The sequence below is a fragment of the Engystomops pustulosus genome, chromosome 6 (genome assembly GCF_040894005.1).
Source record: "Engystomops pustulosus chromosome 6, aEngPut4.maternal, whole genome shotgun sequence".
Lineage (NCBI taxonomy): Eukaryota > Metazoa > Chordata > Amphibia > Anura > Leptodactylidae > Engystomops > Engystomops pustulosus.
In genome coordinates this window covers 128,154,453-128,169,945 of record NC_092416.1, presented here as the reverse complement: position 1 = coordinate 128,169,945, position 15,493 = coordinate 128,154,453, and the positions used below count along the sequence as shown (strand labels likewise).

Here is a 15,493-nt window from a genome sequence, read left to right as displayed (position 1 = left end):
GCCGTATGGGGGGGCGTATATATGGCAACTAATATACACCGGATATAGGTCCCCCATAGGCCGGCAATGGGCACCATACGGGAGCGGTACCAATCCATAGCCGTGAAAAGATAGGACATGTCCTATCTTTTCCCAGCATACAGCGCGGTGTGCCATATATCCCTATGGAGAGGGGCGGGGGCGAGCAGCGGGCAACGGCAGTGTGAATGTAGCCCAAGTCTGACAAAAGCCATTTAACACAATAGCACAGGTTTACTAAAACGTTTGCACCAGTTTTCTGTCTGACTTTGCACTGAAAAGAACACGCAAACTGCTTGCACATGTATTTATAAAGTGTCTGCACCAGTTTTGTGTTGCGGCTGCACTGTGTCCGAGAAGACAGAAATATGTGCACTTAAAAGGGTTGTGACTGCTTAGTCAGAGGTAGTGCCACATTTATTACTGACGTGCGCCACAATTCGACAGGATGAACAAAGTGCAACAGAGCGGTGCTGGGGGCGCCATATGAAGACCGGGTGCCAGTTTTGATTAATCTGGTGCAATCTGCACACTCCACTGGCAAACTGCACAGTGTGCACAATGTGGGCCAATAAATGTTCTGCACTTGAAAAACACAAGTGTGAAAGGGGCCTCAAGGGTAGTAATATATTTTATCTGAGGAAAAAAACAGTATTCATATTTATTAGTTACTTTTTTATTAGTACCTACAATATATGGCATGGTTTACTCCATGGGTTAACGAAGCAGTAACCCATTATTGATTTTGATTTAACCCTAGCATTAAGAACATAAAGGGCAGTGTAACTATTGTAATGGTAGGTTATAGACGTTACAGTAGAGAAGTGTTGTCTTCCAGCTACATCTGCATCCTGCCATCATCAGTCTGTATACAGGGCAATGTATATACTAAGGTGGCAGAGCAGGCTACATGGGAGTTGACAATGCTCATGGATATGGATGCCAGGGCCACAAGCGGGTCCCTGGGAGACGTGTGCTCAGACAGCTGTAAAGCTGAATACTTGAGCATCCTTTGCAGAGAATAAGCCCTGTACAAAGTGTATTCATGGTTTGGCAGTGGGGTACCACCTGGGGAGATGAAAGAGCAGTTCCGGCTAGAGAAAAATAGCATTAACATTAGACACACTGTATGTGCTCACTGTGGGATGTGTCAGGCTGTGCATATACAGGACGTGAGGCCAGAATTCCACACCAGACAGTACATAACAAGTTCATGTTTATTCCTCAATAAAAAAGTCATGCTGATGTTAAAGGGGTTGCCTTACAAGTTAGCTAAGAGGCAATGGGGCACATTTACTAATGGCCGCGCGCCAGTTTTCTGTTGGACATTGCACATTCTTTCTAGTGCAAACTACTTGTACACGCAACCTTTTTTGTCACAGATGCATTATTCTTCATGCGACACAAATTTGTGAGATGAATGGTGTGTTTCACTGGTTAGTTGGACCCTGCGCCAGATTTACCATGCAAAGTCTGACAGAAATGTGTCGCAAGGCCCAGGGGCGTAACTACAGCGGTAGCAGCCATAGCAGCCGCTATGGGGCCCACAGTGTCAGGGGGCCCAGTCATCCTACCTGACACTAAAGAATGAAGAATGTGCACCATTATATACATATTATGCTGCATTTTGTGGTATATATATTGTTTATGTGTGTGTATCTGTGATGTGTATATGCTGTATATGTATATGGTGTATGATGTGTATAAATACAGTACATTAAGCTGTATGTCTATATATGGCACTGTATGTGTGTATATGTGATGTGTATATGCCCTATATGTGTGTAACAGTGTATAAATGTGTATGTATGAGTGATGAACTGTATGTTTATGTATATAGGAATGTAATATATGTATATTTTTAAGCTGGCATTGGGTCCCCTTCAGAAGTCTGCTATGGGGCCCTGCCTCTCCTAGTTACACCACTGGCAAGGCCCATGTTAAACATGTCCCCCCCAAAAAAGTGGGGCACACAGTCGGAGCAGTGCAGGGAGCGCCATATCCTTGAAGAAGGGGCGCCACAAATCCTCAATCTGTACATATTGCAGTTTGCAATGTTTTTAGTAAAAGTGCCCCAATGTTTTCCTTATTCCACATTGGAAAGCATAATTTCATATTTATTTCCCAGAATCCCGGGCGGATCATGCATGGTCTTTAAATCCCCATATACCTAAAAAGGTTGCCTTTAATAGCAAGGAGAATAGTTTGTATCCTGACCAGCTATCAGTGCTGTCACATACGAGAATTCCACATAGCCTATAGGCAGACTTTCTCTTCTTCAAAGACGATCTGAACTCCCTGCCGCTTATTCCCAGTCCCACTCCATAAATAAGGATTAGTGGTCAGCAATTCAGCAGCTGCCTGATGAATATTTATGTAACTGTACAATACATCACAGCACAGTGATACGGCACAACTTATACTTGAAGATTCAATTTTGGAAACAATAGAAGAACATCTTCACACCACACGTAAGCCATGAAAATTCAATGTCCCAGCCACTAATGTTTGAGGTGTATAAACTTGCTAAATCAATGCACTAGGTCACCACAAACTGGAAACATACTTGTTCTCTGTGGCTCTGCAAAGACCATTAAAAGTGATTCTTAGACCACAGAATGTGAATGTATTGCCAATGCTGTATTATTACAATGTGTCATGGTGGGTAACCCACAACAATTACACTTTGGGCGACATGTATATTAGTTTTTTTTTCCCTTTGGTGTATAACTGAGACATTTGGAAGGTCTTTTTTTGCGCCATACGTATGATTATGTCTTTTTCCTTGTTTTACATGTTCAGTTTTTCCTACCCTGGCAGGTGCAACTTTTGGCTTTTTTTTAGACTTTTTTGTTGCAAATGTCTCCAATCCACATGGACACAAGCCATGTAAGGGGGTTATGTATGTACAGGAGTGGACAGTACTGTAAATTTCAGATTTGCATTCGGCCTGCATTTTTAAGCACTCACACCCCAGGGAGATGATGACATATAGGGGCACATTTACTAAGGGTCCGCAGCCGCGAATCCGTCGGGTTTTTCCCGAATATTTCCGATTTGCGCTGTATTTCACGGGATTGTGGCGCACGCGATCGATTTTTGGCGCAATCGCGACGACTTTCACGCGACAGAAATCGGGGGCGTGGCCACCGGACAACCCGAAGGATTCGGAAAAACCGTGGAATTTAAAAAGCCATTTGTGTCGCAAGATCAAGCACTCACATACACCAGAAAAAAGCAGGTGAACTCCAGCAGACCTCGGCGCAGCAGCGACACCTGGTGAATATCGGTGCATGGACCTTAGTGAATCCCGGCAGAGCCCGAATCAGCGTCGGAGAACCCGCCGCTGGATCGCGACTGGACCGGGTAAGTAAATGTGCCCCAAATGCTGTGGTCACACATGGTGTTAACGCATGCATAATCAAACACACTACTGCTGAGAAGAGGAGATTTGCATTGTTAGATTGCATCTGTTAACAAGATGTTAACACCCACGTTAACATAGGTGTAATACATGAATGTGTTAACACAGTGTTAAAATATGTGTTAACATTGCGATCATGCATGTGTTTTGTAAACACCATGTTTACAGCAATGTTATTCTTCAAATATGCATTTCTCAAATGTTGTGATGCTTTTGAAAACGCATGTGTTAATGCCACTTGTGACCGCATCCTTAGAAGTTACCAATACATTTCTATAAAATGTGAATGCAAAAATGTATGAATTAAAAAGAAGAAAAAAAACAGCCCAAACTTTCAATGCCCAACAGATTAATGTGCAAAATGTAAATATTTAAAGCATGTGAAATAATTCCAATTTACATGTTAGAACAGGGTCCATGGTAAAAAGTCCTTGCAAAAGGATGCAAAAATAGTGATACATAAGTGAAAAGCCGTACTGAACATCTGGAAACTAAAGATATATCAGGCACTGCACACACTGCACAAAGTGCAGACAAAGGGGTACAGCAAAAGTCCAGGTGAAAAGTCACAAAAACAACAAAAGTCGCACAAATAAAGATACATGTCCCCCATTGTGTCCCCAGCCTTAAAGGGGCCCCCTAAGTTAATATCCTTTACAGAAATCCCTTTTTTAAATATTAAAAATCTCCTATAAAATTATGTGAGAATGAGCAGAGAAGAGTCATTTTTTGTGAGAAGTCATATTTGGAGGCTGCAGAGGGACATATTTAACATAAGAATCTCATCTTCCAGATCGCATGAGTTTATGGTTCTATAAGATGCAGAATCAGAGATACTGATAGTTAAAAAAGACACAAATTGGATTTTTTTCTGCAGATTGCATTTCTAACTACCGGTATTTCTTTAACTGCCTGTAACTCCGGGTCTGTTGACTACAGAACCAAAAGCCGATCTGAAATTCTTATCTTTAAAGGGAACCTGTAAGGCAATTCACACCCTCCCCCCCCCCCAAAAAAAAAAAACTAAATATATTTTTAAAAACTGTGATCAGTAAATATTGCCTTATCCCTACATGGTCCCTCTCGATACCATGATCTGAGTAAAGTCCAAGCAGCATCATTTCTGAAGCTGCGCCAAGCTTATTTATTGACATCCCAGTGCTCGATTTTGATGTTAGATTTCCTTTAATATGATACCATGGAAGTCATTTATTATAAATTGCATTTTTTCCCCTTTCAGTGTCTCTTGTGTCTTAATTTATGATAATTAATAATAATTAATATAAGTTTAAAGTGTCGCACCACAATAATGGTGTTTGCCGACACTCTTGACTTCTATTTTTGGGCGCAATTTGTCATGCAAAAAGAGAGCAGCTAAAAGTTCTAAACCTTTTAGTCCGTGCACCAGTTGATTGCGCTAAAAACGTATATACAATTAAAAAATATAGCACGGTTTCAGTGCCACCCTGCGCCCAAATTAATAAATGCCCCTCCATGTTTCCAGTTACCATAGAACCAAAAATGTCTGAAGTGACATTCCCCTGCAACCTCTAAACTTCACTTAGCTGAAACAAAATACAGGAGGTCCCCTACTTAAGAACACCTCACTTACATACGACCCCTAGTTACAAACGGACCTCTGGATGTTAGTAATTTACTGTACTTTAGCGTTAGACTACAATAAACAGTCATAACAGTTACCACTGGTGTCTACAATGAAGCTTTATTGTTAATCCTGGTTCTAATGACAATCCAAGATTTTTAAAATCCAATTGACACAGAGACCAAAAAAAAATTGGCTGGTGGTTACAATGATAAAGTATACAGTTCCGACTTACATACAAATTCAACTTAAGAACAAACCTACAGACCCTATCTTGTATGTAACCCGGGGACTGCCTGTATGACTCTTCTTTTCTGATTGTCACATAACTGCGGAGGAGGCTTTTTAGAAGTAAACTAGCGAGCTTTCATATAAAGGGGAATTCTACAAAAGCCATTTCATGCATTTAATGGGGTAAAATTTGGTTTCAGTTAAATTAGACCTTTACATTTTTGCAAGCCAATAAGCAGAACATTTCAGAATGTGATACATTACATGATATATATGGCCAGATGAGGTGATGACAGGAGATCATCTAGATGTCACAGGAGATATCTGAAAATGTGACAGGTTCCTCGTTCTGCACCCAACAGGCAGCCCTTACACATCTCTAAACTTCTCCTATTCCACACAGGACTTTGAACAATGTAATCATAGAAGAGAAACTTCTTTCATCCATTTTAATTAGGAATTATTAATATAAAATGAATGCACATTAAAACTAAATGAACCCCATTTGAATAGGTTCCTGCTGTTTTGAAGCTGCAAATCCTTGATTTGTGTTTTTTTTAAGATCATACAAAGCTGAAAAAGGCACAGATGCGACATCAAACAGTTAAATGTTCATTTCCCTATACTCTAGTGCTCTGTGATGTGTCATTTTCACAAGGGCGGGCTGGAGAACGGGCTTCCTTGACACAGAGTATGCCAGCTTACAAATGCCAAGTAACGCCACTATTTAAATACAGTTTCAGAATATAATGAGCTAGAGTCTCTACATTGCAGTCAGAGGAGGCTGAGAACCTCGAAAAGACTATTCAACGCACATCACCTTGGAGTATCCCTGCAAAACATATAATACTAGCAAACGGCTAACCTATTAATTCCCTACTGTGGGATCAGTACCTGATGGATAGATATTCAGACTGGAAGACTAGATTATTAGAATTGAAAGGGTATTACTAAAATCTAAAGCATCTGCTCATGAATACAGCCAAACTCATGCTAAGTGGCCATTGCATTCATGAGGGTGTATGGACCTGGAAGCACATATATATATATATATATATATATATGTTGTAAATTATGATACATGTGCTGCTTTTGTCACATATTTGTTTTTCTGTGTATTTGTTATCATGTTATATGATTTGCAACCATTCGAGCCACTGACGTAACTAGAAGCTGTTGGGCCCCAGTGCAAAGTCTGTGCCAGGCCCCTGACTATAATGTATTGTTTATAGTAATAGTCTTCTCATATGGGAAAGTGACACCATAAGGTCCCCCTAAACCTCTTGGGCCCGGGTGCGATCGTAACCTCTGCACCCCCTCAAGTTACGCACCTGATTGGAACACATGCAAGACGGTACACAAAAATAATTCCAGAAATGTCAGTCTTGAAATTCCAGCCCAGCCACTGACCCCTCTTGTAGTCCTATAGAAATCATAGTAAATATGGCAGGCCTGGGCATTCACGACCGAACCTGCCTACTCCACAACCTTCTACCCCACTCCCGAACAGGTCTCTGCCACATCACGCCCCAGACTGGCATACAGGGCAGAAAACCTTAAAAGCTGGCGAGTGGGGCTTAATTCATGCCTTCTCAGCCAGAAATCGGAGAAGGCGTAGTAAATGCCCTCCTGTAGGTGCAATATTGTTCACTCCAAGTAAGGCTCCATCTGTTCTTTAGAGGAATTACTTCAGTGTCTTCACAGAACAATTCCAATATATGGAATCTGAGATTTCATTTCATATGGTGATATGTACATCATCAGTGTGCAGTACAAATCCCACATACTGCATGCTAATATGCATAAGGCCTAATACGTGCTGTTTTTACTACATTTTCTCTCCACATGCTAGTGGGGGATGAATTTCACACATTTATTGCAGGGATACAGAATATTATGTTTGCAAAACTTAAAAGAAAACCCTGTTCCCTAAAATATATTATCTGGGAACTGTTAAAACTTTATATTTCTGCTGCAGGCAGAAGACGGAAAGTAGATTGGAATTAATTTTTCTAAACCATCTAATAGAAAAAAATAACCACCTCATAGCAGCCAATCAAATGTCAGTTTTCATTTTTCAAAACCTGACAGCAGCTCTGTGACTTGTTGCTGTGATCAACATGGTCACTTTTTCTTTTGCAAAGCTGAAGATTAGATGCATGTACTTTCTATGACTAGATGTCTATGTATGTACATTGGTAGCTGTGAATCCCTTAGATGACCATCGCCATGACTGGTTGACTGTACACACATAAATAGCTGTCAGTCATTGAGAGGGCCACCCCCATGACTAGATGACTGTGTATATATAGATAGCTGTCAGCCCCTGAAAGGTCCATCCCTTTGACCAGATGAGTGGACATACATACATAGCTCTCAGTCCCTGAAAGGTCCATCCCTATGACCAGATGAGTGGACATACATAAATAGCTATCAGTCCCTGAAAGGTCCATCCCTATGACCAGATGAGTGGACATACATACATAGCTATCAGTCCCTGAAAGGTCCATCCCTATGACCAGATGAGTGGACATACATACATAGCTATCAGTCCCTGAAAGGTCCATCCCTATGACCAGATGAGTGGACATACTTAAATAGCTGTCAGTCATTAAGAGGGCCACCCCCATGACTAGATGACTGTGTATATATTGATATACCAGACTAGATGAGTGGACATACATAAATAGCTATCAGTCCCTGAAAGGTCCATCCCTATGACCAGATGAGTGGACATACATAAATAGCTATCAGTCCCTGAAAGGTCCATCCCTATGAACAGATGAGTGGACATACATAAATAGCTGTCAGCACCTGAAAGATCCACCCCCATGACTAAATAACTGGACATGTATGGATAGCTGTCAGCCACTGAGAGTTTCACATGAGGAAGTAAGACAACTACTTATGGAGTTGTTTCCATTTAAGGCCAGGATGGGGAAAAACATTGCCTCTTAGCTACCTTTTAAGGCAGCCTCCTTTACATCAAGCATGACTTTTTCAGAAAACCTAATGACATAATGGGGATAACACCCAAACCAGTTTATCTATTCCATAAGGAACTGACTCCCAACTGAAACATGTGATTGAATCTAATTAGAACACTGTTGGGAAATGAGAGGAAGTACTAGGACTAGGAAGTAAGAAGACTCCTTATCTTCCTGGGCCATTTTAGGCTTCCTCTGTAGGCTTATGTAGACTTACATTGCTTGTAAGAATAGAAAGAACAAAGGTATAAATGACAAATGTACTGAATCTTTTCTCAAAAGAGTATACTGAGATCAAACTGCTCAGCTACGGCTGCTCTATAACATGCTGCCTGTAGATTAGGATGCATTTCCATACTTACAGCCATCCCCTTTAGTTGGTTGTTTCTTGCAATACCAAGAAGTGGTTCAATAGTGATACAATTTAGAAAAAAAATGAAGAACCTTATTAACTATAGCAGAAAGACCCATTTAATACTTCAAATAATTCAAGTATTATTTTGTTACCTTTTAGAAATGTATTAATATTCAACAGCAATTACTCTTGCTTAGGCCTTTGCTTATACAGTGACTTGACAGCACATGGTGTGGATATCATAAATAATTTGTTTCCGAGCCAAGTAACTTCTTCTGCTTTGCAGAAGTTTAGAAACTGCAGAAATACTTTGTATTATAAAAGCTGCCAAGTGATAAAGACAAGAAGACAATCCAAGGTCATCGGCAAATCAGATAAGCTTCAGGGGCTTTCTGCTATATAAAACCTTTATCTTTACACTGTTAGACAGCCTAAGACCAATGTCTGCCATATATAGGCATCCCTAATGGGGACACGTCTGGTAAGCCAATGACTAATGTTCTTATTACCCTGTGCACCAGGTATGGAACTTTTATATGGTTTTAATGAGAAATCTTCATTAATCTATGTTCCTGTGAAGGGATAAGACTGGAAGCAGCCTGTTATTTAAGGTTGTCACACATGTGTTCTTTGCATTATGGGTTCAATTATCTCTCTTCTGCAATTATGACCCATGCTTGCTGAGTATGTCCATTCTTAAGACAGATGGTTCCCTCTGTGGTGTGACCTTCAGGTCTGAGTGCAAGAGGTCTACCTGGAATCGATGAGGGAGCTTAGAAATGATAGCGAGGATCACAGGAGAACAAGACTATTATGAAAGAGAAGCATAGGACCCGCCGTGATTAACCGGTGGATGTTCTCATTATATTCCACGGAATGTCAGGGAAATGAAGGCAGATGGAATCTACATCTGACTAAGTGACCTTCGTCAGTGTGTGTATATATATATATATATATATATATATATATATATATATATATATATATATATATGTATATTTATATATATTTATATTGTAATTCTAATAAGCTCTTTGGCACACACATAGCAAAACAATCCTCTTATCTTTTCGGGTTTCTCATGCCTGGAGCTCATTTTGAACCTACTAATTGGCCAACCATGATGAAAAGTGAGTGCAGTATAGGATGATATTACTCTACGTGTGATACAGTATATACTCTAAAAGAGGTGCAGCCTCACATCGGTAGGGCAGGTGCTGCATGGGTTCGGATACCCACTCCGATATATTGTAAAGTAAAGCTCAAGTACTCATTTAATGCAAACAAAATTTTTATTTGAACACAAATAATTCTACTTTTTTGCAATATGTGCGTAATATTTCGACCTAGTGGTCTTTGTCAAACGCAGGGAGCAGTGGATAACAGGAATATATAGTTCAGTAGGGAAAGTCCTACTGTTGTACAAACCAACAAGTGCCATTACCATGAAAGAAAATTCTCAAATCTCAACCCCCTAGTGATGTTAACATAAAAAAAGATAATTTTTAACCCTTTACTTCACAATTTTACTCAGTTTTATTGCTGTTTTAGCTCATTTTACTCAGTGATGGTCAGTGCAAAATTCCACAGTGTGTGCCTTTCTATACAGACACATTGGCGCTTATTTACTAAGGGTCCCGCGGATCGCACTTTCGTCGGTTTTTAGAAATATTCAGGGATTCGCGCCGCTGTGCCAGGTATTTACTAGGGGATTGTGTCGCACGCTATCGGAATTTGGCACAATCGCACTGACTTTCATGCAACAGAAATCGGGGGGCGGGCGTCGGAAGAGCCAATGGATTCGGACTGAGCACTGGATTTAACTTTAAAATTGTGTTGCAAGACAATGCACTTACATGCACCAGGAAGCAGATGGTGAAGTCCGGCGGACCTGAGCGGGTAAGCGACACATGCAGGATATGCAACGCATGATCTTTGTGAATCGCGGCAGAAAGTATTATTTCGGACATCGCACAGCGGGGATCGCGACAGGACCAGGTAAGTAAATGTGCCCCACTATGATCCGTCTAGTTCTATGTGCTGAAAATGTGGTTAGATTACCAGGGTACAAGGTTTATATACACTTTAATTTAACTTCTGAACTTTGTACTAGTATCTGACAACATAGAAAGAGAGATAAGACGATAAGATCCATGAGATGCATATTGCACACAACGAAAGTCACCTCGCCTACATTTCTGCTATTCCACAACACACTAGATCTGTAGTGCCATTCTCCCCCCATTAAGAACGTATCTATCTGTAGCTTGTAGTTCTCCTCACGCTGCTGCCAGCAGGAAGTCAGATTCTTTGTCAGTGAGACTGGTCTGCAGAGAGCAGGGCTAGAGTGCAGGAACGGAAAGAGAGAAACTCAGCTCCATGGCCGTCCAATAGAAATCCAAGACGGTGGCCCCCGACCCTAAGTCAGATGTTACAGGGTCATGTCTCGGGGCAACTGAAATTATGTACAACAGGACTGATAGAGACGGGTTGGACTTATATCTGTAAAATTATGTATTTTTGTTGATAACAGTGAATTAGAAAAAGTGTTATTTCATACCTCCCAACTTTTGGGTGAGAGAAAGAGGGACAAAAGCCCCTCCCCTTTTTTTAAACCATGCCTATTGCCCCACCCACAAACATAGTATAATATTGACCTTGATGGTCCCCACATAGTATAATGCCCCCTTACTTTGGCCAACCCCCCATGGACCTGTATAATACCGCCTAATACAACTCTGCAATATATATAAGACCACCTTTTAATTTTATCCTCCCTTTGCATTTGGTTTTCCACTTTTATTTATCTCCCCAAACTTACACATAATCCTATCTGTACTCCTACCCCCACCCCTCTTCACATGGTGTGGTCCCTGTTCTCCAGCCTCCTCCTGTTGCCCCCTGTCCTCCAGCCTCCTCCTTTGGTCTCCTGTCCTACAGCCTCCTCAGGTGGTCTCCTGTCCTCCTGACCCTCCTGTAGCCCCCTTTCCTCCAGCCAACTCCAGAAGCCCCCTGTCCTCCAGCCTCCTCATCCTGTAGCCTCCTGTCCTCCAAACTCCTCATCCTGTGGTCTCCTGTCTGAAAGCCTCCTCCTGTAACCCCCTATTTTCCAGCCTCCACCTGTAGCCCCCTGTTCTCCAGCCTCCTCCTGTAGCCCCCTGTTCTCCAGCCTCCTCCTGTAGCCCCCTGTCTTCCAGCCTTCTCCTGTAGCCACCTGTCTGCTAGCCTCCTCCTGTAGCCCCCTGTCCGCCAGCCTCCTCCTGTAGCCCCCTGTCCTCCAGCCTCCTCCTGTGGTCTCCTGTCCTCCAGCCTCCTCCTGTGGTCTCCTGTCCTCCAGCCTCCTCCTGTGGTCTACTGTCATCCAGCATCCTCCTGTGGTCTCCTGTCCTCCAGCCTCCTCCTGTAGCCCCCTGTCCTCCAACCTCCTCCTGTGGTCTCCTGTCCTCCAGCCTCCTCATCCTTTAACTTCCTGTCCTCAAATCTCCTCATCCTGTGGCCTCTTGTCCTCCAACCTCCTCATCCTGTAGCCTCCTGTCCTCCAGCCTCCTCCTGTAGCCCCCTGTCCTCCAGCCTCCTCATCCTGTTCGCCAGCCTCCTGTGTCCTCCAGCAGCCCCCTGTCAAAAAATGTAACAGTTTCTTACCTAACCTCGTTTCCATGCAGTCACTCTCGCTTCTTCCGTGCACTGACTGACCCACAGAGGGGGCGGAGCTGACTTATAACATGACTCATGCATCATCACATCATGTGACGAGGTAGCAGGGGCTGATCCCACCTCCTCCTAGTTCCGATGCTTCCGCAGCTCAGCAGCTCTTATGTAAGGGACCAGGAGGAGGGAACCCGGGAGCCCAAAAAATGGGACTGCCCCGCTGAATCCGGGACAGTTGGGAGGTATGGTTATTTTGTTACCCTGAGTACATTTGAGAAACTTGTCTTTGTGGGAATACCCCTTTAAAGAAGGGTTTGGGCTTTACTCTTCGCAGTATATACACTACAATAATGGCGCTCTTTGCTGCATGAAAGTAACACTATTTGAGAGACATTTGAGAAACTTGCACAACATGGTATCACACCATTTAGCCAAAATATATGGAGATAACTCATAGTAGTGTTATGGTTCTTTACAAATTGTATATCTCCAATATAACACACAAACCTAAACAGGATTGTGTTTCCAAAAGTTTTGGGTGTCAGGATATGGTGATAAGAATACATTATTTATAACATAACACAAACATAAAAAGTAGACATCCCCTGTGATTGTACTGACCCAAAGAATAAAGGGGTTTGGATCACACAGTGAAATATGTAAAATCATAGCCTGTAAGATAATGCTGCAAATGCTTTAACATCAATTCCACTGCAAGTGGTATTTTTTTTCAGCTTTTGGAAGACAGGAAGTAAAAATGGAAACATGAAAACGAAAAAGGGAAAAAATGGTCAATATTGATCCTAAGGATAGGCCATATTATATTAATCCTAGAAAAACTGTTTAAAGGAAACCTACCACTTGAAGTGGCAGGTTTCCGATGGCAATACCGAGCACCAGCTCAGGGTGAGCTGGTGCCGGAGCTTATTTTTGTTAAGGTGTAATGACTTTAAATATCTTAAAGGAAACCTACCACTTGAAGTGGCAGGTTTCCGATGGCAATACCGATGGCTGGTGCCGGAGCTTATTTTAGTTAGTGTTTTAAACCGCGGTATCGCGGTTTAAAACACTTTTTAAACTTTATAGCCGGCGCAGGGAGGTACGCGCTCGGCGCTTACCATGCGCGCGGCTCTCCTTCACTTCCTATGTAGCCGCGCGCACGGTAAGCGCCGAGCGCGTACCTCCCTGCGCCGGCTATAAAGTTTAAAAAGTGTTTTAAACCGCGATACCGCGGTTTAAAACACTAACAAAAATAAGCTCCGGCACCAGCCATCGGTATTGCCATCGGAAACCTGCCACTTCAAGTGGTAGGTTTCCTTTAAGATATTTAAAGTCATTACACCTTATAAAATGTTTGATTATATAAGTGTTGATTTCTCTGGACACATACGATTACCTATTTGTTTGTATTTCAGATCCGCTCGGACAAGGACAAGGAGAGTATGATTCGATACAGCATTACTGGTGTTGGTGCTGATCAGCCGCCAATGGGACTTTTTACCATAGACGCCATTGATGGTAAATTGTATGTAACCAGGCCACTGGACAGAGAGGAGAGGTCTGCATACCATGTGAGTATACAAAGTGTGGCCCATCCATTGCACTGATACTGTACATGCTGTTATTCCCAGACTTCTCTACTGCAGTCTTCTCAGATAAAATTGCTAAAGGCAGATTATCATTGCCCATGATTTTGCTGTTTGCCGCTGGTTTCCCACCACTTCACCAAAGACACTAGTGTCTAACAGCAGGTCTTGACTGGGACTTAGAAGCAGCCTGGCACTTAAACCATTCCATTCTACTTACACAATTATAAATTAATATTTCTATAGGATAATTAAATACTCCCAGCTCTTCTTTTTTCCCAAGAAGACAAGTTAGGCCCTATCCATGTGATAGGGCCAAAATTGCTGATCAGTGGGGGTCTCAGTGCTGAGACCCCCCACAGATCGCTCTATGAGAGTAAAGGCAGATGGCTGCCCATGACCATTCTGCTCCATTAATCTCTATGGAGCTGACGTAGATCCCCAAGTGTGGCGCTAGTCAACTTCCGTTAGCTCCATAGAGATAAATGAAACAGAATGGTCATGTGGGGACATCTGCTCCATTAGTCTGTTGGTCCCCTTGTTTTTGGGATCTACTGATCAGCAAGTTAGGCCCTATCCCGTGGATAGGGCCTAACTTGTCTTTGTGGGAAATCCCCTTTAACTTATTGTAGGAAATATTATGCTCCTCAACATACGTAACATTCTGATTGGTGAGGGTCAGAATACTGATACCCCCAATGATCACTTGAAAGGACTATTATAGTTAACAAGAATTGGGGTCCCTGCCACTTTATTCTACCTATTGGAGCCCTGGAAATTGCTAAGCACATTCACCATTCATGTATATGAGAGTGTCATAGATAGCCAAACGATGTCTGCAATTTACAACACTCACGGTGCTGAATGGGGCAGCAGGATAAATGCGGATTGAGCTCCGCACATAGGACCTGCTCTATCTTTTGTGTCTTGGGCTGGCAGCTCACACTCAGGGTTGTGGAATCTACTGCCATGTGCAAGATCCCATAGAAGTCAATACAGACATGTTCTAGAAAATATCTCACACCTAAAATGTCAAGTAATGAGCCTTTATATATAGGAATTGGGATAGGTGTCAGATTTGGGTTATGAGACTGTGCTGTGCTTTTTAATGGAGCACTTACAATGGCTGCGACCCTGGACTGGGCTATGTAGGGAGGTATGTGTGAGACAGAGCTGTGAATGCGACGCTCTCCCAGACAACCAGCCATTCACACGTTTCCAAAGATGATTGCAGGGAATATTCATAACGTAGTTGAAGCTACAGAGGCCCATTACGAAGCCTGGGAGTTGTGTGATAAGCGCACCCTGAGGGAAAGATAAATACTCTGCCTCTTAGAACAGAGCAGTCAGCTCCGAAATTACCTCATTCACAAACAATAGTTTTTCATTTGGAATCTGCAGCTGTAGCGTTTGTGCTTGGACAAGAATCAAACAGGCTTCTGTCTGCAGAAATGTGTCTGGGCACATATTATACACAAATCATTAAAATGACATTGTACCGCTACACAATTAGGAGCAAGGATTATGGAAGCTGATGAAGCTGACCCCATGCTCAGGAGCCACAGCTGATGGCGGCTTTAAGAAGAGGCAAAAAGCAAGGTGGTCAGTCCTTATTCTGAGGTCAGAGGCCATTCAAATCTG

General features: G+C 42.4%; 1 protein-coding gene across 2 annotated transcripts in view; it reads left to right on the top strand.

Moving 5' to 3' along the window:
* CDH4 (cadherin 4) overlaps nt 1-15,493 on the top strand; it is a 512,453-nt gene that overhangs the window by 439,864 nt on the left and 57,096 nt on the right. For both annotated transcript variants that reach the window (XM_072110989.1, XM_072110990.1), the window contains exon 5: nt 13,682-13,837. In XM_072110989.1, the coding sequence (XP_071967090.1) occupies nt 13,682-13,837 (156 nt within the window). The remainder of the gene's footprint in view (nt 1-13,681; nt 13,838-15,493) is intronic.